The sequence below is a fragment of the Paroedura picta genome, chromosome 16, assembly GCF_049243985.1.
Source record: "Paroedura picta isolate Pp20150507F chromosome 16, Ppicta_v3.0, whole genome shotgun sequence".
Taxonomy (NCBI): Eukaryota; Metazoa; Chordata; class Lepidosauria; order Squamata; family Gekkonidae; genus Paroedura; species Paroedura picta.
The window spans coordinates 11497357-11524253 of record NC_135384.1 but is presented as its reverse complement, the minus strand read 5'-3'; the positions used below and the strand labels follow the sequence as shown (position 1 = coordinate 11524253).

The 26897-nt window shown below is 46.7% G+C and overlaps 2 protein-coding genes across 2 annotated transcripts in view; both read right to left on the bottom strand.

Moving 5' to 3' along the window:
- The window catches only part of LOC143825220 (scavenger receptor cysteine-rich domain-containing protein DMBT1-like), a 57511-nt gene extending 52333 nt beyond the window's left edge, over positions 1-5178 (bottom strand). Inside the window, exons 1-3 of the mRNA XM_077313244.1 lie at positions 4991-5178; positions 2594-2941; positions 505-810 (exon numbers count right to left, since the gene is read on the bottom strand). Of these exons, the coding sequence (XP_077169359.1) occupies positions 505-810; positions 2594-2941; positions 4991-5084 (748 nt within the window). The 5' untranslated portion in view covers positions 5085-5178. The remainder of the gene's footprint in view (positions 1-504; positions 811-2593; positions 2942-4990) is intronic.
- Positions 5179-7731: 2553 nt separating this feature from the next.
- LOC143825219 (scavenger receptor cysteine-rich domain-containing protein DMBT1-like) overlaps positions 7732-26897 on the bottom strand; it is a 46548-nt gene continuing 27382 nt past the window's right edge. Inside the window, exons 14-22 of the mRNA XM_077313243.1 lie at positions 25222-25402; positions 22144-22491; positions 20095-20400; positions 16558-16872; positions 14245-14550; positions 13492-13806; positions 12194-12499; positions 9636-9950; positions 7732-8365 (exon numbers count right to left, since the gene is read on the bottom strand). Coding sequence (XP_077169358.1) covers positions 7869-8365; positions 9636-9950; positions 12194-12499; positions 13492-13806; positions 14245-14550; positions 16558-16872; positions 20095-20400; positions 22144-22491; positions 25222-25402 — 2889 coding nt within the window. The 3' untranslated portion in view covers positions 7732-7868. The remainder of the gene's footprint in view (positions 8366-9635; positions 9951-12193; positions 12500-13491; positions 13807-14244; positions 14551-16557; positions 16873-20094; positions 20401-22143; positions 22492-25221; positions 25403-26897) is intronic.

The window sequence follows — 26897 nt, the reverse complement described above, 5'->3', positions numbered from 1 at the left end:
GCATGCCGGCAGTGCGATGGCAGGCAGTGGACAACAGCAGACGCCATCTTGCTTTGCGACGTGACACAGAAAGTCAGTGTTTGAGAGCATCGGAAACATAGGATCTAATCCTTCCACAGGTACCCATACATTGCACATCAATTGCTGAATGATGACTAGGGAGGAAGAAGTTTAGGGAGCATGACTTGGAAATCAACAGTTCATATGGGTTCTTTTGACCATGGGCAGAAATCAGAGAGGCAGCATGGTGTAGTGGTTAAGAGTGGCGGCTTCTAATCTAGTGACCCAGGTTTGATTCCTTACTCCTCCTCACGCAGCCAGGAGGGTGACCTTGGCCTTGTCACAGCCCAGATAGTGCAGTCCTGTTGGAGCTCTCTCAGCTCCACCTGCCTCACAGTGTCTCTCCCCTTCTTTCCTTCAAAGGGAACCAACCCAGGCAAGCATTGTCCCCATGAACTCAAGAAAGCAAGGCTGTCACAATATCTATGGTTCTTTGGCCATTACCTGCACACTCCACACCGGCATCTTTGCTGTGGTCACAGCTGTGTTCGGCCAGTGGGTTTGCTGGGCATTTCCTGAGACTGTTTTCTGATCCTGTGCAGTTGACTCCATCCATCCAAGAGGGACCAGATCCTTGTCCAAACTTTGCTCCCCCGGGTGCAGCTATGACATTTCCACAGCCCATTTCCAGGCACACAACACGGGCATCGTTTATGTCCCAGCCGTTGTCACACACGGTGCCCCACTGTGGGCTATGGAACACCTCAACCCGGCCCGTACAGGTTGATGAACCACCAACCAGCCTTATCTCTGTTAAAAGAGAAACAGAACGACAGTTACAAACCATGCTGTTCATGTTGAAGCAGCAGGCCTTGGTACCAAACCCGGCAGACCTTTTAAAAAAAATGTTTTTGTGACATGCAAACACAAGCATTCACAAGCTCAGCGAAACCAGTGGCTTCACCATTCAGTATCTGGACTTAGTCAGCTAGATTCTTCACTAGCATCCATTTTCTGCTGTTTTTCCCTAGAGTACTCAGTCAAGAGGAGTATTGAGGGGCTTTCCGCACTCCTTCAAAATCGCACAACGGTTGCCAATTGAAAACGCTACTGATTTGCCGTTATGCACAACGTCGTTGACAATCTGCCACACACCTGAAACCGATCCGCAAAAAGCGCTTCGTTGTAGCGCTTTCAGGGAAATCCCCAAAAGTGGATTCACCTTCCGGAAAGCGCTACACTCCTGCAACCAATCTGCAACACTAGCGGGAAAGTTCTGTGCGTTACCATTGTTGTGGTTTCTACAAAGTCCCTCCCCCTGGCTCTCTCCTCTGATCTTCTGGCGAAGCAATTGCCATTTTTTTTTTCTCCGAGCGAGAGGAGATCAACGCACCGGCGAGCCTCCGTTTAGCCAGTGAGGCTTCCCCGGCTGCAGGCCCTCCCGAGAGCTGTTTAGTCACTAAGCACAAACAACAGAGAAGGCCGTTTGCTGATGTATTTTCCCTTTATTTTTCACACTGTTTTTGGCTGAAAATCACGCCCGTGAGGGGGGGGGTTTTCACTCGGGGGGAGCGTGGCAACGATGAAACGGCAGCTCAAACACACCTGCCAGCTGGATGGGTCTTTCCGTTGCAACAAATCAACGCAGATTCGTTGCAATGGGTGTGTGTGCGTGTGTTTTTTTAAACCTTTCTTAAAGGGAAAGGTGCTGTTTGGGAGCATGCTAACGGCCGCCCATTTGCTCCTTGACGGCCAGGGGCGGGACGAGCTTGGCAATAGCGCTTCCTTTCTAGCGATTTTTGCCGAGACTGGAAGCCTGTGGGAAACAATAGAAACACAACTGGATTCCACTACAAAGGCAGGTATGCATAACGACGAATTCCACTATTTTAAATGGCGATTTTTCGTTCAGCAAACAATTTGCTACAAGGATCCCGGTGTGGGAAGCCCCTGACTCTAGGATTTGTCCAGAATAGGAAAATAACCTTGCTGAATATGCGAATAAAGGCAAAATGAACTATCTACAACATTTGAAGAAAGATGTTTATTAAGCATGTGCTGGCAGGGGCTCCTGGGAACTGTAGTCCGTGGACATCTTGAGAACAATATCTTGGCCTCCTCTGCTCTTAGAACATGAAAGAGGTCAGCTGATGGCATTTGATGGCAGGGGCTCATGGGAATTGTAGTCCATGGACATCTGGAGGACCACAGGTTGACTACCCCTGCCTTACAATATATCCTCTCAGGATGAAATCTACCTCCTCTACAAACCAGGTTTTTTATGTGTCATTTTTCACACACACACAAACACACAAGATTCCCCCTTTTCACACACACTGTCATCAAATGTGAGAACACATTCTTAAGAATAATGTACCCTCATGACTTTCAGTAGAGGCATGAATCTCGAGAGGATTTTCGTGCGTTTAGGATTGTCAGCTTCTTGAGGCGCAAATGAAAACATTTCTTTCTGTGCAGTTCAAAGCTTCATCGGCCGATTCTGGAACACCACGGCACAGCATTTTTGGCCAGGTGAACAAACCAATCATTGGAGAACTAAAGTTTAACTCTACCCATCGATCAGTGGATTTACCTGCGCATATGACGCTAGCGTCTTCTCCGTGGTTGCATTTGTGATCACCCCAAGGGCTTGCTGGGCACTGGCTGAGCATGGATTCCGTGCCTTTGCATCGAACATCGTCCATCCAGATAGGGCCAGTCCCTCTTCCAAAATGTGCTCTGGGCAAGGCAGACAGGGCTGTCGCACAGCCCAATTGCCTGCACACCACTCGGGCTTCCTCCATGCCCCAGTCATCATGACAGACGGTGCCCCACTGGCCGTTATGCAGCACTTCCACTCTCCCACTACAGGGACTTGTGCCATTCACTAGCCTCACCTCGGCGGGGGCAGAGGTTGTAGGGTCCGGGGCTGAAACTGGACCTGGGAAGATGAATGTTCAGAGAGTGAGTCGGAGGAGAGAACGTCTCCCTTGAATGATCATTTGAGAAGCAGCCAGCTTCCAGGGCCTCCAATGAAGAAGAAGAGTTGGTTCTTATATGCCACTTTTCTCTACCCGAAGGAGTCTCAAAGTGGCTTCCAATTGCCTTCCCTTTCCTCTCCATACAACAGACACCCTGTGAGGGAGGTGGGGCTGAGAGAGCCCTGATATTACTGAAGAAGAGTTGGTTCTTATATGCTGCTTTTCTCTACCCGAAGGAGTCTCAAAGTGGCTTCCAATCGCCTTCCCTTTCCTCTCCCTACAACAGACACCCTGTGAGGTGGGTGAGGCTGAGAGAGCCCTGATATTACTGAAGAAGAAGAAGAGTTGGTTCTTATATGCCACTTTTCTCTACCCGAAGGAGTCTCAAAGCGGCTTACAATCACCTTCCCTTCCTCTCCCTATTCATTATAGTGTTAGATTTGATATGCCATACTGGTGTCCCAGAGCCCTGTTCCTTGCTTTTTACTTATATATATATATATGCCAAAGCACTGATCAAGGTGGCCATATCGGAACACATTGGGTTGGTGGTGTTGAGGCACCAGTATGGTCGTGGGATTGGATTTTATCCGAGGCTATGTATAAAACCTTTGGAAATTTTTAATTTATGTCGTATTATTAAGATATACTGGTATTTGTGTCAGTGCATCCTATTTTAGAAAGTCTATGGGGCTCCCTCATGAGGCCTTCAGACATTCCCCCTACTGTCACTTCTGGCCAGCTTGCTGCAGATATCACAAGGATTTGGAAGTGTGTTTGGCTCGAATCCCAAGTTCGAGATGGAGAGCTGTTCCCTTATTTCGTTACGCCATCTGAAGTTTTGCCCTGAGGATTCCAGGTAGCTATTTTCTGAGCACAGATGTCATTTGCTCTTTGTGCTGCCGGCCTAAGTAAACAATAAAGCACCACCCACCTTCGCATCTGGTCTGTCTACAAAAAGGGGGGCATTTAGATGGCGTTACTATGAAGTCTCAGAGCAGCCAACTAATGTTTGTACGCCCTTGATATTTTGGCAGGCAGTACTGCTATCAAGGATCAAAGTCTGCTTGTCTCTGTTTTCTTTACTTTCAAAAGAAAAGACTCCCCAAAAGCATGCATGGTTGTTGGTTCTCTGTTCTCTGGGGCTGATGAACATGAGTTCCAGAACACCTCCCCACTTTCAGTATGTTCATAGGTTCTTAGAGAGAGTGTGCAACTGGGGGAGTCTTATGCGCCAGCTACTTTGCCTCTAGTTTGTGGGGTAGAAATAGTAATGGACATTCAGTAGCATTAGATAACTTTCCAGTTCTACTACTCTGTCTGACCTACTTCATCTGTCAGGTCCACAAGGATCCTTAAAGCCTTTTTCTCACTTCTTAGAAAGAACCTCTCCTGCGTTCTTTATGACAGTTCAGAGCCATAATTGGAACTCTCAGTTTTCAATTTAAAATCTCTGGTGAAAAAGCAGAGATGAGACTAACTTTCTCCTGCTAAATTCCAAAAGTACAAGAATGCTGGGGGAGGGGGGGGAGGGAAACATTTCCTCCCCAAATTCTTTGTTATAAATCCAAAGCATTTTTGATAGGAGCGATCCAGTTATGGAATTCACTGACACTTTCCTCGGACCCTTTTTGCTCCAATTTCCCTGGTGTAGAACTAGGGGTCTAATCCAAAAATGGACCGGCTTTTGTTTAGTGTGACGTACTTATCTACTTATGCCTACAATCTCAATCAGCAATTCTGCATTGTGCATTGAGACTATTCTTGTTGATGAGAAGAGAAGAGATTTGCCAGTTGAGCCCAACATCTGCCGTAATCACCATTCCCCACAAGAACAAATTCCTGGAAAGTACTAGGTAGTCAACTTCTAATTGGCTGGTGGTCCTGAAGAGCACCTTCTGCCCAGCAACACGGTAATCTGATTGCTACAAAACAAGCAGTGTTGGGAGCTACAGCAGAGGGGAGAGGGAAAGGTACACCTTGGTGGAATTGCAGGAGAAATCACTCACCCCAAAGACAGGTCAGGAGAAGAAGGGTCATTGGCATTCCTCCCAGCCCTTTTCCAAGATGTCTTGCTGAAGAGGGCAGAGTGAAGTCAACCATTGTCCCCAACAATCCTGTTAGGTGGCAGCAGATTCCTCTCTCAGAGGAGGGATGTTTTGCTTGCAGTTTACCCTGACAGGACACTGGCTTAGGTCAATTCCATGGGCAAAGGTTGGGAGTGCAGGCTAAATGCTGGGAAGGGACTGGTCCAACTGGGAGGGAGGAGTCAAATCAAGCATGATTTGGTAAATTTGCTTTATTCTCCTGATTCCAGCAGAAACCATTTTTTATTTCATTAGATGGCTATCTCAAACATGACTTGGGGCAGGTGTGTGGGTGAGAAAGACATAAATATGTGACACCCTGGCATTATTCCCACTGATTTCTGTAAGCAAAGTGATATTCAGTCGGAATTTGAGCAACTGTCCCATTCTTCTCTGTGGTTTCATTGTACTTGCAAGCAAGTGAGAACAGTATCAGTTCTCTTCCAGACGTCTTCTAGGGCAGTCCCTCTACTTTGGAAGAGCCTCCCCAAAGTGTAAGGAAAGCTCTTAATCCTCTGACTTTCTGGAGAGGGGACCCAGCTTTGGATTTGAATATGAAACGAATGTTTGAGTTTGCAGATTCTGAACATTTAACTGAGAATACAGTCTGACTGATTCCGCATCAGAAGCCTCAGAAACCGCAATTTCTCCTGGTTATCCAGTGAGCAAGTACAGGATTTGTGTCTGCTCCCCTTTCCATTCCCACCACAATTGATGTTGTCATGAATACAAATCAATTCCACCTACTATCTGCTTCTCCTCCCATCTGCCTCCTCTCTCCCCCATATTTTCAAAGTTTTGACCGTGACAGCTTTACAATGTGAATTTACAATAACAATAGTGCCTGTTTTCTGGGAACACTCCGGAAGGTGAACCGTAAATCAAAATCATGGGAATTGTAGTCCATGGACATCTGGAGAGCCGCAGTTCGGTCCCCCCTGCTCTACCACAGTAGTTCACAGCTGGACTTTCTTTGTGTTGAACTTACAGAGATCATTCTTCAGGCATTCAAAAAGAGTACACGTGATCTATTCAAGCACAGGCTTAGAAAGGACACAAAGAAAAGGTGAAAACATTCTTATACTCTAAACGTATTCTAGTGATGTTTATAAGGTAGGCTTGTTGTTGCTGTTAGTTGTGAAGTCATGTCTGACCCATCGCAACCCCACGGACAATGATCCTCCAGGCCTTCCTGTCCTCTACCATTCCCTGGAGTCCATTTAAGCTCGTAATAAGATAGGCTAGTACTTCCTAAAGGTACAGTGCTTAAAAGTCTAATAATTTGTTCCCAGTGTTGGGAATTCTCTTGTTCCTGGCGATGTGAACCAGTTGGTTTCCTTATGTAAAGACTTAGTCTTTCATCTCTTAGACCCAATAGAAGGTGAACAAAAGTATAGCAGAAATTATTCCTCATGTCCTGAGAATCTTCCCTTAAATTCAATCTTGATCTGATTGCCTTCATAGGAAGAAAATACTATTTATTATTTGGATTTCCAACTCTCTGTACCCTTTATAGACACCTGGGGAACATTTGAATTAACGGAGATCAGCTCCCCTGGAGAAAATGGATGCTTTGAAGATGGACTCTATGGCATTGTACCCCACTAAGATCTGTTTCTTCCCCAGGCTCCATCCCCATATCTCCAGGAATTTCTTAACCTAGATCTGGCACACCTATCCCTCATCCCATGCTGTTGGCCAGAGGAAACATGGCAACCCTACCTCTCTATGTGTGTCCTTCTAGGAAGGCGTGAGATGGCTACCTGCAGATTTTTGCTTTGTCTATTTAAAGGTCCAGCTTTTCAGTTCCTGCATCACTCAAAAGCATCTAGCGGGAGCGAGTCCCATGGGCAGGGGAAACGGGCTCCTGGGCCCTTTCTGCTTTGTCTGTTTAAAGGTCCAGATCTTTTGTTCTTGCATAACTCAAAGGCATCTAGTGGGAGAGTGTTCCATAGGAATGTGGCCCTGAAGCAAAGGGGGAAATGAAGCTCACCCCCTGTGGTGCAGTGTGCGCAACAGGGAATTCAGTTAAGTTCTCATGGCCCATTCATGAAGTCTCATTTCCTCAACAGGCTGGAATAGTGTCAGGGGGTCCCTCAGGAGAGTGGGAGGACAGCCTTCCACTCCCAGGTGATGGCCATCTGGGAGGCAGTGGGATGACCTGTGTTGGAGCAGAGGAGGCGTATGTGTAAGTTTAAACACTTCCTGACTACTTAATAATTGATAGTACACCACCCCACCCCCGAAAGGAATCTTGTCCTTAACCTCATGCCTTTGCAAACCTTTAATGTGCTACTAGGCTTCCCAACTGTAGAGGAGTGAATGCGGACTTGGGGTAGGGACAGAGGGAGCGTGGGTTCACTGTTGTCAACTTAAAATTAAAAAATAAAAATATTTATTGCTAAAATGAAGGAGCATCCTGTGTTTTCTGGGCAGATCCTGCATTGAGCAGGGGGTTAGACTAGATGGCCAGTGTGGCCCCTTCCAACTCTATGATTCTATGATTCTTGATTCCCCCTGTAAAAACAGAACTCCCACCACCCACAAACAACCACAAACCTTGAAACATTACTTGCAGGGAACCCCATCATGGTGACTGTGGGCCACATTCACTCACATCTCTTGGCATGCCCAAGAGAAAAGAGGAGCACAACCAGCACTGCTAAAACAGAAATAACCCTTTATTGTGAAAAAAAAAGAGTGGGTTGTAGCATGCAGAGAGTACTATGATGGGGAATACGGGTCCCTGGGGCTTATGATCCTTTTCCTTCTGACAAGGTGCCTTGTCTGTGAAGACTACCTAGTTCCAGGGGTGGTGTGTGTGTGGTGGTGGTGGTGCTAGGTGGGGTAGCGGGTTGCTGAGACGGGGTGGGTTTGCCCGTTCCCTGTTCTCCCTGGCCTCCATGAGGACCACAATTCTTTCTACCAGGTCTCCCATTCGATTCATGGACTGCAAAGTCCCGCGAAGGATAGCATTTCTCTCCTGCATGGAGGCATTGAAAACCTCTCTCGCCAATCGTCCTTCTTCTCTTTGGGTCTCCATTTCCCTATTGGAGATTGCCTCCAGCCTATCCGAGTGCTCTTGATCTGAGCGCAACATGGACTCAATCAAGGACCTGCACTGGCGCAAGTCCTTGTCTTCTCGATCCAGGAGCCTCTGGCCTAGGTTCGTAAAAAGGGAGACACATCTCTGTCTCTGCTGCTTCCACGTCAGGTGCTTCTCCGTAGACAAGGCACCCCTGGGAACCTCGGATGGCGTAGGCCTCACCTCTGCATGATCTTCTTCCTCCTTCTTCCCTGAAATTATACCAGAAAATAAAAAGGAAAATCAGTTATCATTAGGAATTTGGGGAGGGGGGGGGACAGTTCTCCACACAGCTTCCTTCTAACAAAACAAGCTTTGCAGCAGTCATTGCACTTTTCTTCCCCTCTCCCCTGAGGAGAGATTTTACTCTCAAAGGGAGGGAAAGACAACATTTGTGCCTAAAGGGTCATTTCCTGCTGCTCACAGGCAATCAATCAACACACTTTGCCTATCCCCTGGAGTCTGATGAGCGAGTACCCACCAATCCCAGTGGAAGAGGAGTCACTGTCCCTATCTTACTCTGCCTGTGGTGAGGCCTGATCCCTGGCTTGTGTGAAACTCTTGGGTTGTTGTGTCTCTGTTTAAAAAGGAAAAAAAAAACATACACCTCCAGCAGCCCAAAACAGCCCCAATCGCTCACTTCTTCTGGCTAAGAAGGCTTGACCACTGCAATTCATTAACTCCCATCCATCCCGGAAACCCTTCCATGGCCATCATGAAATACTGGTTGAGAAAGGCTGCCTTAGCTGAAAGCTTGACAAGAAAGCAGAAATGCTTAAAATAGAAGAATCTTTGGACTCATGTGACTGGGACAAAATGTCTTACCCATATCAGTACAAATGAATTCACAGAAGCTCCACCAAAATACATATATGTTACTTCTCAGAGCTCTAGAACATACCATTCCACATGCATGGCTCTGGGGCTGGAGTAGGGGGGAAATCTAGATGTCTTTTCCAAAAAGTAAAAATGTAGCATGCACTCCCAACTAAATAAGAAAATGAAACTGAATTTATCTTGCAGTATTTTGAGCAAGGGGTAAGCCAACACAGCTGGCATTTCCAGTATTTACACAGAGACACCTTTTCTCACCATACGCTCAACCATAAACACGGAACGTGATTCCCTTGGCTATCTTAACTACAGAAGAAGACTCAGAGGATTCATAATCCAAACAGATATGGTGGCAATATGCACCAGCTGTACCTCACCCAGTTCACTAAACCATAAGGCTGAATTGCTACAGGGCATGTTGTCCCTCCCAGGCCCATCATTGCCCATTTGGGGATGGGAGGGGATCATCATGGTCATTTATGGTCATATCACCCAATAAACTTCTGACAAATGGAAAAAAAATAGATTTTGAAAAAATAAACTCCTACCCATTTGGAATCCACGGCCATCAAGCAATGCCAGGGCTTCATGATACCCTGGTTGGAAAGCCTGTGATGAGGAATTATCTAGTTTCCATTTTCCTCTTACCTGAGCACACCACACCGGCATCTTCTCCATGGTGGCAGTTATGTGTTCCCCAAGGCTGTGCCCGGCAGTCCCTGAGGGCAGTTTCATTCCCCTGGCAATTGATGTCATCTAGCCAGATACGATCTGTTCCCCTTCCAAAGTGAGCTCCTTGTGGGGCTGATATGGCCTTTCCACAGTCAAGTTCTCTGCACACGACTTGGGCACTGTTCATATCCCAGCCATCATCACACACAGTCCCCCATTGCTGGTTGTGGAGGACCTCAACTCTCCCAGAGCAGCGGCCTGTACCACTGACCAATCTGATCTCAATGGGGTCTGAAATGATTAAAGGAACTGTTAGTTTGCCAATCTTGACCGCTCAACATCTCTTGTTTTCATTCCCAGTTTGAGGGAGGGTTTGATTCTCTGCTTCTCCACATGCAACTAGCTAGGCCACCTAGGGCTAGTCATAGTTGTCTTAGCGCTGTTCTTGCAGAGCGGTTCTCTTAGGGCTAACTCAGCCTTACCCTCCTCACAGGTGCCTCTTGTGGAGACAGGAAGGGAAAGGTATTAGTAAACAGATCTGGGACTCCTTCGGACCTAAGAAACCAGTTCTTCTATCCCAGATTAGTCCATTGCCTGAAGGGTTTTTTTTTTTGGGGGGGGGGAAGCTGAATGTTGCTTTCTATTCCATTCCTGATCCAAAGTGAGCTAGAATGTGGCCAAGAAGTAGTATCGCTCATCGTCATACTGATCTTTCTTTAATCATATCTGCCAAGTGCTCTGAAATTCTAGTTACAACTAAAATCCCTGCAAACACACATAGTGGAAGCTATTCTCTCAGGGGTGGGGGATTGTTAGACATTAGATTAAATGACCTCTGATGGTGTTAATTGCCGGCAACCACTGGCTGCATGTTATAATCTTTTTATCTTACAGTTGAGGTCTGAAGGAACCAGTTTTTTCTCACTCCCCCATAGAGAATTTGGGATCCAACAGCAAAAAAAGAGAGCCTTAGATTTAGCCACATATCATGGGAAATTGCCCTGCCTGTGTACGAATGACAATTCAGTGGATTAGTTTGTCCACATTGGAGAACCCAGCTGTGAAATATTGTGGTAGAGCACGGGGGACAGAACTACAGCTCTCCAGATGTCTATGGACCACAATTCCCATGAGCCCCTTTGACAGCACAAGCTGGCAGTTTAGCCACCCCTGCTGTAGAGGAATGGCTGCAAAGTGACAGAGCCACTGTGGTATGGTATTATACCAGGAGCCTGTATGGTATTATGCTTTCTGACATCATTTGTAGGCAATAGCCACCTTCATTCAGAAGACTACGCGATTTTAAACAAGGCTGCCTTTCCAGAGCCACAGTGACTTTCGCAGACATTCGGTAGTCTTCTTTCTACTGAAGGGAACATAGTGGCAATCATTAAACTGGTATTTCCAGAGAATGGGCTGGAACCTAACTCCTGCAATATATTTCAGCTATTTTCTTGCACACACTGCTCAGAAGATGCTTGCAATATCCGAAGAAGAGATGGTTTTTATACACTACCCAAAGGAACTCAAAATGGCTGGCAGTTGCCTTCCCTTCCTCTCCCCACAACAGTGAGGTAGGTGGGCCTGAGAGAACTCTGACAGGATTGCTCTGTGAGAACAGCTCAAACAGGACTGGGACTAGCCCAAAGTCACCCAGCTGGCTGCATGTGGAGGAACGGGGAATCAAACCCAGCTCTGCAGATAAGGGGCCGTTGCTCTTAACCAGGACACCAAACTGGCTCTCATCAGCTTGGAACACCCTTCTCCTCACAACTGTTGCCAACCCTTCCATCTTTTAGAAGCTTTGCAACATCCTCTCTGATGTAGTGTTACTATGAGCTCAAGAGCTTGTGAAGTGTTTTTGCACCCAGTTGGCCTGACGTGAATTTTAATTGTAGTTATCCATTCAGTCGTGTCCAACCCTCGGTGATTCTATGGGAAAATTGTCTCCATTCGTCTCTGTCAAAGACCGCTTATTTCAGTTTGTTCCTGGTCATCCCTTTATCGGCTTTGATCGTGTCGAGCCAGCAGTCCCTTTGGTGACCAGGTTTACTTTTGCCACTGGCCATGCTGAGCATTAATGATTTTTCTAACGAGACTGACTGCACGATGTGTAAAAAGTAGTTGAGCTTTAGCCATAACCCTCATATTGACATAGTTGGTTTTCTCCTCTCTAATACTATCTTGGAGCCTCTTGTGGTACAGAGTGGTAAGGCAGCAGTCTGAAAGCTCTGCCCATGAGGCTGGGAGTTCAGTCCCAGCAGCTGGCTCAAGGTTGACTCAGCCTTCCATCCCTCCGAGGTCGGTAAAATGAGTACCCAGCTTGCTGGGGGGTAAACGGTAATGACTGGGGAAGGCACTGGCAAACCACCCCGTATTGAGTCTGCCATGAAAACGCTGGAGGGCGTCACCCCAAGGGTCAGACATGACCTAGTGCTTGCACAGGGGATACCTTTACCTTTACCTTTAATACTATCTTGTTGGTAACTTTGGCAGTCCATGGTATTTGCAGCATTCCAGTTCTGCCAGATTACCTGAGCACTCCACACTTGCATCCCTTCTGTGGTCACAGCTATGCTCTCCCCAAGGCCTTGCTTGGCATTCTTTCACTGAGGCTTCTTTCCCCGTGCAGTTCACTCGGTCTAGCCAGATGGGGCCAGATCCCTGGGAGTAGCGTGCCCCACTTATTGCTTGTAGTGCATTTCCACAGTTCAGCTCCCGGCACACCACTTCCGCATCCTGGAGGTCCCAGCTGTCATCACAAATGGTCCCCCACTGCTTGTTGTGGTAGACCTCAACCCTTCCCGAGCAACGATTTGAGCCATTCATTAGTCGGATATCTAACAGGACAAACAAACATACACACGTTAAAGATAGTAGCAAACCCATGAAGGAAAGGATTAGGAATCTAGTTGAAGTCCTCAGGGCAAGAGGAATTCAAAGACCACAACACAATCACCATATATTTACAGTACGGAGAACATTCCTGGACAATCATTGACTTGTATTGGGAAAGTACAGATCAAAGTCATTCCTCGTTACCTAGCTGGCTGGAATGATCCTGGCTGCTCTGAGGATGCAGGCACAGAGAACACGGCAAATGGATTACTTTCTGGCATAGTTAACAGCCACAGCTTTAATTGTAAGCCTGAGAATTGGCACACCAAGGGGCCGGATCCAGCTCAAAATGGCCAACAGACTTCAAGAAACCTTAGAAATGGTGCAATCATTCAGAACATGGAAGGGAAGCATCACTGTTGAAACGCCCACCTAGGGACCAAAATTGCCCAAAATTGGGTTTTCCAAAGAGTAAAAATTTAGCATGCACACCCCACGATATAGGAAAATGAAACTGAATTTATCTTGCAGTATTTTCAGCAAGGGGTAAGCCAACACAGCTGGCATTACCAGTATTTACACACAGACTCCTTTTCTCACCATACGCTCAACCATAAGCATGAAACGTGATTCCCTTGGCTATCTTAACTACAGAAGAAGACTCAGAGGATTCATAATCCAAACAGATATGGTGGCAATATGCACCAGCTGTACCTCACCCAGTTCACTAAACCATAAGGCTGAATTGCTACAGGGCATGTTGTCCCTCCCAGGCCCATCATTGCCCATTTTGGGATGGGAGGGGATCATCATGGTCATTTATGGTAATATCACCCAATAAACTTCTGACAAATGGAAAAAATAGATTTTATAAAAATAAATTCCCACCCATTTGGAATACCCATTCAAAGTCATCAAGCAATGCCAGGGCTTCATGATACCCTGGTTGGAAAGCCTGTGATGAGGAATTATCTAGTTTCTATTTGCCCCTTACCTGAGCACACCACACCGGCATCTTCTCCATGGTTGCAGTTATGTGTTCCCCAAGGCTGCGTCCGGCAGTCCCTGAGGGCAGCTTCGTTCCCCTGGCATTTGATGTCGTCCAGCCAGATACGATCTGTTCCCCTTCCGAAGTGAGCTCCTCGTAGGGCTGATAAGGCTTTTCCACAATCAAGTTCTCTGCACACGACTTGGGCACTGTTCATATCCCAGCCATCGTCACACACAGTCCCCCACTGCTGGTTGTGGAGGATCTCAACTCTCCCAGAGCAGCGGCCTGTACCGTTGACCAATCTGATCTCATTGGGGACTGAAATGATTAAAGGAACTGTTAGTTGGCCAATCCTGACTGCTCAACATCTCATTTTTTCATTCCCAGTTTGTGAGGGGGTTTGATTCCCTGCTCCTCCACATGCAGCTAGCTGGGTGACCTTTTTTTGAGGGGGGCACTGAATATTGTTTTCTATTCAATCCCTGGTCCAAAATGAGCTAGAATGTGGCCAAGAAGTAGTATCTCTCATCTTCATACTGATCTTTCTTTAATCATATCTGCCAAGTGCTCTGAAATTCTAGTTACAACTAAAATCCAAACCTTCTGTCTTTTAGAAGGTTTGCAACATCCTCTCTGATGAAGTGTTACAATGAGCTCAAGAGCTCGTGAAGAGCTTTTGCACCCAGTTGGCATGACATGGATTTTAATAGTGAACTAAATAAACTCTCAATGTTGTATCATGTTCTGCCAGATTACCTGAGCACTCCACACTTGCATCCCTTCTGTGGTCACAGCTATGCTCTCCCCAAGGCCTTGCTTGGCATTCTTTAACTGAGGCTTCTTTCCCCGTGCAGTTCACTCGGTCTAGCCAGATGGTGCCAGATCCCTGGGAGTAGCGTGCCCCGCTTATTGCTTGTAGTGCATTTCCACAGTTCAGCTCCCGGCACACCACTTCCGCATCCTGGAGGTCCCAGCTGTCATCACAAATGGTCCCCCACTGCTTGTTGTGGTAGACCTCAACCCTTCCCGAGCAACCATTTGAGCCATTCATTAGTCGGATATCTAACAGGACAAACAAGCATACACACATGCGTTAAACATAGTAGCAGACCCATGGAGGAAAGGATTAGGAATCCAGTTGAAGTCCCCAGGGCAAGAGGAATTCAAAGACCACAACACACTCCCGATATATTTACAGAACGGAGCCAATCATTGACTGTGATTGGGAAAGGGCAGATCAAGGTCATTTGTCATTACCTAGCAGGCAGAGTACACAGTCACAGAGGACATGGGCAAATGGGTTACTTTCTGGCCACAGCTTTTATTGTAAGCATGAGTGTCGGCACATCAAGGGAGCAGATCCATCTAAGAATGGTCAGTGGACTATTCGAAGCCAACCACTCAAGCAACTTTTGGGATCGAGCAACACCCCAATCTCTAGGCCCTGTGGTAGGGTGATATTGGTGGAGGCCCTATGGACATCAGGGAGAAGGCGACCCACAGGTCCCAAGGTCCCAGACTGTTTAGGGCCTTAAAGGTATGTACGAGGACCTTGAATCTGATTTGGACCCTAATCTGGAGTGAGAGCAGCTGGGAAAGAACTGGTTGAATGTTCTCTCTCCACCTGGTTCCTCTAAAGCAGTGATTCTCAGTCTTGGATTTGCTTGCCCCTTCCCCGGGGTCAGCAGGTTGTCTCCGTCCGCTTCCACCATGGCAGTTGGCGGTGGGCAGTGGCAGGTGGTGTCAGGCGGTGGCGGGCAGCAGGCGGCAGCGGGTCACAGCAGGCAGTAGTGTGTGGAGGCAGGTGGTGGCAGGGGCAGGTGGCGAGTAGCAGGCAGTGGGTGTCAGGCGGTAGGTGGTGAGCAGAGTTGGGTGGAGGTAGCGGCTGGCAGCTAGTAGAGGCGGGTAGAGGCAGAAGAGCCATAGCAACAGCTGCCTCCACACCACCTTAATTGTTGTGTCCCTGTGCGCGCATGATACCCACGGGCACATGCGCACTACGCGCACACGCATATGCTCTCACTGCCGCACCATCCGCTGCCGCAGTTGGGGTTGCAGTGAAGAAAAGATTGAGAATCACTGCTCTAAAGTATGGAGAGCTTGGTAATTGAACCCAACTGTAGTACAGCAAGGCCGGTCAACTCCTATGGATTTCGAGACAACCCTTGTTCAATTCAGAGAGCTCAGGAGGTGACCCCAGGCCCTCTTAATGATACATGCTCATTGAGGGAATCCCAGCCAACCATTATAATATTGTCAGATCTTCAGTAGGTAATTTTTAGCATTCTCAAAACAGTACAATTGGTTCTTTGGGGGTAAATGGCATCAGTTAAAATAGTATGGAAAGATAGGAGGCTGTAGCATCGACATCATCCTTAAATAGCACAGTTCCGCAGGGCCTGCAAGGCCAAGCTCATCCACCCGGCTTTGGGTTGGGGCTGACGAAAGTTGACCATCAAACTTCCATTGCCCCCACCCTCCCCATACACTTCAACTATGGGAGATCTGGACCACTTTTCTGCCTTGACAGAAGGTAGGAGTTTGACTCCATGAATGTTGGCGCTGGATACTTTTTCAACCAGAAGTTGGTTTTGCAACCATTTAAAACTGTGTCAAATTAATGTTAACAGTTTTACTTGTTGACTCAAAGGAACGCTGAGAATTGGACATGACTGAATGGATAACATCATCATCATGTATCATCAATCGATCGATCGATCAATCAATCAAGCAAGCAAGCAATCAAGCAATATTTCTCCAGCTTCTGCTCTATTAGTTGTGCTTATAGATGGGTAGGCTTGCTTGAGGTATCGGAAGGGATGTGCTCTGTAGGCACACCCAGGTTTTCTTGCTCCTTTTTGGTTGCACCCATTTTCCACCTCATGTCCTGTTGTCAACTGGAATCCTTGGGTTATTTGGGGATGTGTGCGTGCATACATGGGGACAGAGCAAAAAATGAAGGAATGACACAGGATGTCGGGTAAGGGTTGGACAATTTCAATATTATGGAAGAGAAAGAAACGTTCTTGTCCTTTTGGTCAGTTTTTATTCGGCACAACTGTCCCTTACCTGAACATATAACACCAGCTTCTTTACTGTGGCCACAGACAGGCAGTCCCTGTCCTCTATGAAGGCATTCACTGATGGTCTTCTCGGACCCTGTGCAGTAAGCACTAAGTGGATGGATGGGTCCACTCCCTGCTCCAAAGTGAGAACCTCGCGGCGCAGAAACAGCCATTCCGCAGCCGAGAAAACGACACACAACATCGGCATCTTCAAGGTCCCAATAGGTGTCACATATAGTTCCCCAAATTTGTTCATGAAATATCTCAACTCTGCCAGAGCAGTGATTAGGCCCTTCTGCTAATCGAATTCCCGGAGTCTCTGAGGAGAAGAAAGGCACAAAGAAAGAACAAACGTTTCCGAACAAAGGGTATTCTTCTGCATCATCTCTCCTGCAAGCATAATTTGACCCTAGTTGAACAGGGCATGCCAAGAATGGACATAATCTGAACACTATCCATGTGGAAATAGTCTTGTTGCATTTTGTTCACAAATGCAAATCTTTCTAGGATTATGCTCAGGGAAAAGAGTTTCTCAGGGATTGGTGCAGAATTTGCTGTTCAGAACTCAGATTTACTGGAACCTCTGATGTGAAGACGTCACCTCCTCTTCCCCCTGCCTGGAGTTTTCAGCTGCACATATATACCCATGCACAATACTACCATGCCATGCTATAAATTTTAGGGGGGAGGGGGAACTAGCCCTTTGAATCATGAGGTGACAGACAGGAGAAACAGTTGATAAGAATATCAGTCATTTATATTGCAAACACAGAATGAATGCAGTTATCCCATAGGGGGAAAATGCCCTTTGACCTCTTCATCATGGTAAATTTGTATGCAGTCTAAGCATCTGATTAATGTCGCTCGGCCTATGCTACATGACAAAAGGAAACAGAATATGTAGGGCAGGACTCAAGCTTTTTGAGACTGTGGTCGCCGTAGGAGTTTTGAAAACAGGCAGTGGACAGTAGCAGGCACCATCTTGCTTTGCGATGCTACACACAAAGACAGTGTCTGAAGCATCTGAAACATAGGATCTAATCCTTCCACAGGTACCTGTACATTACACATCAAGTGCTGAGTGACGACTAGGGAGGAAGACAAGTTTAGGGAGCTTGAGCTGGAAATCAATGGTTCATTTGGGTTCTTTTGACCATGGGCAGAAATCAGAGAGCCAGTGCAGTGTAGTGATAACAATCTAACGAGCCAGGTTTGATTCCCCGTTCCTCCACATGCAGCCAGCTGGGTGACCATGGCCTTGTCACAGGCTTGATAGTGCAGTCCTGTCGGAGCTCTCTCAGCTCAACCTTCCTTATAGGGTCCCTCCTCTTCCCAACTCATCCAGGCCTATCATTGGCCACTTTGGGAGGGGAGGCAAATCAACAGAAGATAGAGAATGAGTTCAACAAGATCTGAATACGATGGAAAAGTGGGCAAATGAGAACAAGATGCAACTCAATAAGGAAACGCGCAGAATTCTACATCTGGGTTATAAAAGTGAGAGGCATCCAGACTACATGGGAGATACACTTCTCGGTACCAGTATGTGTAGATGAGAGCTTTGGGTTCTTGTTGACTGGAAGCTAAATATGAGCAGACAGTGTGATGCAACAGTAAAAAAGGTGAATGCAGTCTTGGGCCGTATCAACAGAGGTATCACATCAAAATCATGATATAGTTCTGTGTGTATCACATTGGTCAAGCCCCACCAGGAGTACTGTGTCCAGTTCTGGAGGCCTGAATTCAAAAAGGACATGGACAAAACTGAGAGGTTGCAGAGAGGAGGATGTTCCAGGGCTTGGGGACCAGCCCTGTGAGGGAAGGCTGAGGGACTTGGCAATGTTCAGCCTGGAGAAGAGGAGGTGGAGAGGAGACTTGATTGCTCTCTTTAACTATTGGAAAGTTTGTCACTTAAAGGAGAGCAGGGAGTGGTTTCTGTTGAAAGCAGAGGTTAGAAGTTGCAGTAATGGCTAGATATCAGGAAAATAATGTTCACAGTCAGAGTAGTTCAGAAGTGGAATAGGCTGCCTAAGGAAGTGATGAGTATCCCCTCACCGACCGTTTACGCACTGGGAACTTCACTGCCCCAGCTCCAATGCAGGAACACAAATCGGGAGTGGATGAGACACACCAGGCCAAATGCTCCCACCGTGTGGGTGCAGGAAGAGATGGGGCAAGCTGCCACGACTAAAACTCCAGCCTTCAGCCCAGCATGAAACCTCCAGTGCGTAAACAGACACTGACAATCTTCAAACAGCAACTGGACAGATCTTTATCACTGATGCTTTGGGATGATCCATCACTGAGCAGGAGGTTGGACTAGATGGCCTGTATGGCCCCTTCTAACTTTATGATTCTAACATGACTGTTAGATCTGTGGATTCCACCATGATCAGATATGGTCATATCAACCAATCTATGTTTAACAAATTTAAAAATTATATATTAAAATTAATTAACTCCCACACACATGGAAAACCCTTCCAAGACTTCAAAGAAACTCCAGGGTTTCAGGAAGCCCTGATTAAGAAAGTCTGTTCTCCACAAAATGTTCAGAAAAACTGATTTTTTTAAATTTAATAAAGAACTGTTGGCTATGCAGTATGCACAAAATAGGAACAGAAGATGTGCAAAGTCATTAAGAACTACTGGGCCTTGCAAAGCTTGCTTAAATTATTTGTGGTAAAACAAAGAGTGTGGATTAACATGCAAATGATTCTGCCTCAGTTCTATCAGCTTCTTTCTTGCCTTCTTTGAGAAGATCCAACTCAAATATCTTTTCAACTACTGCAATTTATAAACACCTTCCCTTCCTCTCCCCACAACAGACACCCAGTGAGGTAGGTGAGGCTGAAAGAGCTTCTGACAGGACTATCAGTGTTGTGACTAACCCTAAATCAGCCAACTGGCTCCACGTGGAGGAGTGAGGAATCAGGCCCATCTCGCCAGATTAGAAGCCACCGCTCTTAACCACTACACCACACTGAGCTCCCTTCTTGCTGAAAAGATGGTAGAGACAGGAGTGTGCATGAAGAGAAAGTGTAATTTTCATGCTGGAAGAGACAGAAAGAGCAGGAGACAGAGTTTCCTGTCAGTGGGGTGAAGCATGTTGACAATGCAGGACCTCTCTGTTTAGGGATCTGCTACCCTTCAGGAGTTCCTTTTGTTTGGTCTCCCACATGTGCTTTATTTATAATATAAAGCAAATATCACCAGGCCAAAAAATGGTGGGTTCTCCATATTTGGAAATTTTTAAACAGAGGCTAGATAGCCACCTGATGGAGATTCTGTGAAGGCAAAGTGGTGGCAGGTTACAGTAGATGAGCGATAGGGTTGTGAGTGTCCTGCATATTGCAGGGGGTTGGACTAGATGACTGATGAGGTCCCTTCCAAATCTATGATTCGATGATTCTATCACAAAGTTACCATAATTCTGCAGAGTTCTTTCCTTCAAATGGAACCAACCCAGGCAAGCTTAGTCCCCATGAACTCAAGTAAGCAAGGCTGAGTGTCACAATATCCATGGTTCTTGGGCCATTACCTGCACACTCCACACCGGCATCTTTGCTGTGGTCACAGCTGTGTTCGGCCAGTGGGTTTGCCGGGCATTTACTGAGACTCTCTTCTGATCCTGTGCAGTTGACTCCATCCATCCAAGAGGGACCAGATCCTTGTCCAAATTTTGCTCCCCGAGGCGCAGCTATGACATTTCCGCAGCCCACTTCCAGGCACGCAACACGGGCATCGTTTATGTCCCAGCCGTTGTCACACACGGTGCCCCACTGTTCATTATGGAGCACTTCAACCCGGCCGGAACAGGGATCTGAACCACCAACCAGCCTTACCTCTGATAAAAGAGGAATAGAATGACAGTTACAACCCATGCCATTCATGTTGAAGCAGTGGCCTTCATACCAAATCTGCCAGACCTTAAAAGAAACACAAAATGCTTTTGTGACATGCAAACACAAACATTCACAAGCTCACGGGAACCAGTGTCTTCACCATTCAGTATCTGGTCTTAGTCAGCTAGATTCTTCATTCACATCCATTTTCTTCTGTTTGGCTTGCAGTTTCGGCATTTCAGGCTCATGGCTGATGCGGAGACATGTATGGCTTTCAAAACTGTCCACAGCTTTATTGAGTTAACATAGTAGTGTTGGTCTAACAAGGAGATGGAGCCATCCCTGATTGTGGTCAGCCCTCCACCCTTGATTTCTACCCATCTGTTCCGTTATCCTGCATTACTTCATGCATTTCCTGACTATATTTGATGGGCGTCTTCCTCCCGGGGGGATGTTCCACTCAAGGTGCCAATGAAGGTATCCACCTTCTTTAGCCCACCTCAAGCCATCCAGCCCAGTAAGCCTTAATGCCATTCCCAGCCGGGTATGGCCTAGCTTACCGCTAGGCCACCTCAATGGAGGTCCCCATACCATGGAGTCTGGTGCCTGTAACCCGACTCTCTCCACCAATTCAGGCTCCTCTCCTTGTTCCAATCTGCCAGCTATGACAATGCAAGATTTTTTAAAAAAACATTAACCATTCACACCATAAGTAACATAACCAGAATGGGAGGGAGGGTGGGATGCGCTTGTCTCTGCTGCGGGGAGAAAGGGAGATCTGTACTAAGCATGTCCTGGCAGGAGCTGTAGTCCACGGAGAGCTTGGCCACCCCTGCTCTTAGAACATGGAAGAGGTCAATTGATGGTGGGCTCAGCTAAGAGCCTTCCATGACTGATTTTCTTTATTTGGTGGCTTAATTTAGCCGTCGCAAGCCTGTGTTATGCTGGGCTCCCTTCAGGATGATCCTTTACAGCAGTGGTCCCCAACCCCCGGTCTGCGGACCGGGACCGGTCCGTAGATCAGTCGGTACCGGTCCACAGCTTCTCCTCGTCCTCCTCCCGGGCTGCTGCCTCAGGGGCTGCCCTGCCACTCTGCCGATGGCTCACCTTTGGTGTTCTCCAGTGGCTGCCATGGCTGTGGCTCCCCCTCGGCATGTCACTGCACAGCTGCTGCTGTCAGCGCCCCCAGCAGGCAACGGGAAGTCATGGGCGCTGGCGGGAAAGCAAGTGAAGTAGGGGCTCAGGTGGCAGCGACATCCCTCGGCAAAAGACTACCCCCCCGCCGGGCTTCAATAAAATGGTCAAGCGTTGACCGGTCCCCGGTGATAAAAAGGTTGGAGACCACTGCTTTACAGTATATCCTCTCAGGATGAAATCTACCTCCTCCAGGTTTTTTTGTCATTTTTCACACATGCACATGCATAAGCATGCACACACGTGCACACACACACAAGGTTTCCCCTTTTCACACACACTGTCATCAAAAGTGAGAGCATGTTCTTAAGATAAATGTAACCTCATGAACTTCAGTACACAAATTAATCTCCAGAGGATTTTCCTGTGTTTAGGATTGCCCGGTTCTGCTAACCCTTGCTTTGAGGCGCAAATGAAAATATTATTTCCATGTGGTGCAAAGCTTCACCAACTGACTTTGGAACACCACAGCACAGCATTTTTTTGCCTGGTGAACAAACCACTCATTGGAGAACAAAAATGTAACTCTACCCATAGATCAGTGGATTTACCTGCGCATGTGACGCTGGCATCTTCTCCGTGGCCACAGTCGTTATCTCCCCAAGGCCTTGCTGGGCACAGACTGAGTGTGGATTCCGTGCCTTTGCAGCCAACATTATCCAGCCAGATAGGGCCAGTCCCTCTTCCAAATTGTGCTCCAGTCAAGGCAGACAGTGCGGCTGTGCAGCCCACCTGCCGGCACACCACTCGGGCTTCCTCCATGCCCCAGTCATCATCACAGACGGTGCCCCACTGGCCGTTATGCAGCACTTCCACTCTCCCACTGCAACGACTTGTTCCATTCACAAGCCTCAACTCGATGGGACCAGGGGTTGTAGGGTCTTGGGCCCAAACCACACCTGGGAAGATGAATGTTCAGAGAGTGAGTAGGAGGAGAGATTGTCTTCCTTGAATTATCATTTGAGAAGCAGAATTAGGACAGGAAAGTGGCTGGGGAGGGGGCGGGGAAGCAGTCAGAATTGCCTTGCTAGATCAGACCAGGCCCACAGAGTCCAATATCCTTTTCCTAACAGCAGCCAGCTCCCAGGGCCTCCAATGAAGAAGAAGAGTTGGTTCTTATATGCCACTTTTCTCTACCTGAAGGAGTCTCAAAGCGGCTTACAATCGCCTTCCCTTCCTCTCCCCACAACAGACACTCTGTGAGGGAGGTGGTGCTGAGAGAGTCCTGATATTCCTGCTCTGGGAAAACAGCACTATCAGGGCTGTCATGAGCCCACATCACCCAGTTTGGCTACATGTACAGGAGGAGCAGGGAATCAAACCCAGCTCGCCAGATTAGTCGCCATGGTGTAATGGCATGGTGTAATCGTTAAGAGTTGCACTTCACCATCAGTTCATATCCATCCTCAGAGAAGTCAAGTGTTTAATGGTATACTGCCTCTTTTCTTAGGATTTCCACTTCGCTGCTATATCAAAAAACATTAGAAGAAATTATATAGTAACGTCAATATTATAATAATTTCTATCAATGACATGTTAATTATCATAATGATATCAATGGTAGCCACTGTATTTTCTGATAGTGAATTCTACAAATTGTATCTGAAAAAGTGTTTGTGCACACGAAGCTCATAGCTTGGATAAATATTTGTTGGTCTTGTAGGTGCTACTGGACGATACATTTGTTTGAATACTCACCTCTTTTTTTTTCTTTTTGGATGCCCTTCCTTTTGTCTTGAGGGAACTTTGACTTCACTACCGTAATTGTAGTTTTAGAATCCCCTTTCTTTTCCTGGTTGGTATCTGTTGGCTATTGTAGAAAGCCCCAGAATGGTGGGGGCTCATGGGGATTGAAGTCCATGGACATCAGGAGAGACACCATTTGGCCTCCCCTGTTGTAGACAGTCTTCTCTTGCCTTTTGTTCATATTGAATAATACTTTATTCTAGAGGCCATAGAGCCAACCTTATCAAATATCCATAATCAAATTTTTGTTTTGAACTTCTGTTCGATATATTTCTTCCACAATGGAGACTGTGGAAGAACTGCTTACTTTCTTTGTTTGGGAAAACCATCCTAATTTTTATATCAATGATATTGTGAGCCATTTCAATAACTTGAGCTTTTATCCTCCAAAACTTGCTGGAAGATACATTTCAGTTCTTCTGTGTGCAGATGATGTAGTAATTCTTTCAAGAACACCTACTGGACTTAAAAGAGCATTCACCTCTGAGGACGGGAATGTCTGGGCCGGGCCATGGGAGCAGTTTACAGATACTGGTATTTCTGTCACTGCATCCTATTTTAGAAAGTCTACGGTTCACCCTCATGAGGCCTTCAGACATTCCCCTTACCGTCACTTCTGGCCAGCTTGCTGCAGATATCACAAGGATTTGGAAGTGTGTTTGGCTCAAACTCCATGTTTGAGACTAAGAGCTGTTTCCTTTTAGCTTAAGTTTTGCCCTGGGGATTCCAGGTAGCTATTTCCTGTGAACAATTTTCATTTGCTCTTTGTCCCGCCACCCTAACTAAACAATAAAGCACCACCCACCTTCGCATCTGTTCTGCCTAAAAAAGGGGAGGCATTTGGATGGCCTTGCTATGAAGCTGCCTGCAGAAGTCTCAGAGCGGCCAACTAATGTTTGTACGCCCTTGCTATTTTGGCAGGCAGTATTGGCGTCAAGGATCAAAGTGTGCCTGTCTTTTAAAAAAAAACTCCGCAAAAGCATTCATGGTTATTGGTTCCTGTTCTCTGGGGCTCATGAACATGAGTTCCAGAACACCTCCCCACCTTAAGTATGTTCATAGGTTCTCAGAGAGAGTGTGCAACTGGGTGAGTCTTATGCACCAGCTACTTTGCCTCTAGTTTGTGGGGTACAAATAGTAATGGACATTCAATAGCGTTAGACTACTTCCAATCCTGCTACTCTATCTGACCTACTTCATCTCTCAAGTCCACAAGGATCCTTAAAGCCTTTGTCTTACTTCCTAGAAAGAACTCCTCATACCTCTCCTGTGTTCTTTATGACACGTCAAAGCCATAATTGGACCTATTGGGTTTAAATTTAAAAATCTCTGGTGAAAAAGGGGAGATGAGACAAACTTTCTCCTGCTAAATTCCGAAAGTACAAGAAAGCTTAGGGCAGGAGCTTTGGCACATGTAGCAGGCATCAGACACAGAGGCTGTTTATGCACTGGGAACTTCAGTGCCCCAGCTTCCATGCAAGAGCACAAATCAGGGGCGGATGAGGTGCACGGGGCCAAATGCTCCCCCATGTGGGTGCAGGAAGAGGTGGGGCAACCTGCCATGACTAAAACTCCAGCCTGCAGCCCGGCATGAAACCTCCAGTGCATAAACAATTCTGCATTGTGTATTGAGATTATTCTTGCTGATGAACAAGAGATTTGCCAGTTGAGACCAACATCTGCCTTAATCGCCATTCCCCACAAGAACTCCAAATCCTGGAAAGTACTAGGTAGTCCACCCCTAAATGGCTGGTGGTCCTGAAGAGCACCTTCTGCCCAGCAACATGGTAATCTGATTGCTACAAAACAAGCAGTGTTGGGAGCTACAGCAGAGGGGAGAGGGAAAGGTACACCTTAGTGGAATTGCAGGAGAAATCACTCACCCCAAAGACAGGTCAGGAGAAGAAGGGTCATTGGCATTCCTCCCAGCCCTTTTCCAAGATGTCTTGCTAAAGAGGGCAGAGTGAAGTCAACCATTGTCCCCAACAATCCTGTTAGGTGGCAGCAGATTCCTCTCTCAGAGGAGGGATGTTTTGCTTGCAGTTTGTCCTGACGGGACACTGGCTTAGGTCAATGCCGTGGGCAAAGGTTGGGAGTGGAGGCTAAATGCTGGGAAGGGACTGGTCTAACTGGGAAGGAGGAGTCAAATCAAGTATGATTGGGTAAATTTGCATTATTCTCCAGATTTTAGCAGAAACAACTTTTAATTTCAACAAATTGGTATCTCAAACATGACTTGTCTGTGTGTGTGTGTGCGTGTGTGTGTGTGAGAGAGAGAGAAATATGTGACTCCCTGGCATTATCCCCCCCCCCTGATTTCTATAAGTAATATCGTATTCAGTAGAAACTTTAGCAACTGTCCAATTCTTTTTCTTGTGGTTTCATTGTACTTGCAAGCAAGTGAGAACAGTATCAGTTCTCTTCCAGACGTCTTCTGGGGCAGTCCCTCAACTTTGGAAGAGCCTCCCCTAAGTATAAGGAAAGCTCTTAGTCCTCTGACTTTCTGGAGAGGGGACCCAGCTTTGGATTTGAATACGAAATATGTTTGAGTTTGCGGATTTGACTGAGAATACAGTCTGACTGGTTCTGCATCATTAAAAATGTCCCTGCAGCACTCATAAAGCCCCACAGAATGGCAAATGTTTTATGCCAAACTCTGGCCCTTAAAATGTAGATCTGAATGCAATCCCTGTTTGCCATTTGGTTTGAGAAGCCTCAGAAATTGCAATTTCTCCGGGTTATCCAGTGAGCAAGTACGGGATTTATGTCTGCTCCCTTTTCCATTCCCACCTCAGTTGATGTTGTCATGAATACAAATCAACTCCACCTGCGTTCTGCTTCTCCTCCCATCTGTCTCCTCTCCCCTCCATAATATTTTTTAAAAGTTTTGACCATGACAGCATTACAACGTGAATTTACAATAACAATAGCGCCTGTTTTCTGGAAATGCTCCAGAAAGTGAACCGTAAGTCAAAAACTTGATTCCTCCACCTGCCTTCCCCCATCTCCTCCTCCAGCAGCTAAATTACTCTGTATCCCTTGTGCAGATAAACCTTTGTGGAATGTTAGATATTGAGCTCACATCAGCACAATGCACTTGCTGGCAGAAGACAAATAGGAGGAGACACAAATATTACCATGTGGAAGGCATTCCACAATATTGATTGCATGACCAAGAAGGTCCTCTCCTGGCTAGCCACCCAAATAACTTCAGAATGCAATCTTAGAAAGGGGACTCAGGAGAAAACTTAGATACCTCCCTTATCTTCCATCAGCTACAGTCCCTCAGTTAACCTAGAGGCTGCCTGAGAGATAGGACTATTGTGCCAATTGCCTGGATTACTCACTCATTCTGGAGGTCAACCAGACCATCAACAGGAGCAGCAACCACATCAGCAGGAAAATCCTCTCAACCTGACAGAAACACTATTCAGACCCATTTGGATCTATGCCTGGGCCATTTTATTATCTTCTGCCACCTCTCCAGAGTCTGCAGGGGGCATCGGAGGAAATGTATATTTAGCATAGATATGATAGAAATTACAGCATGGGGTAGACT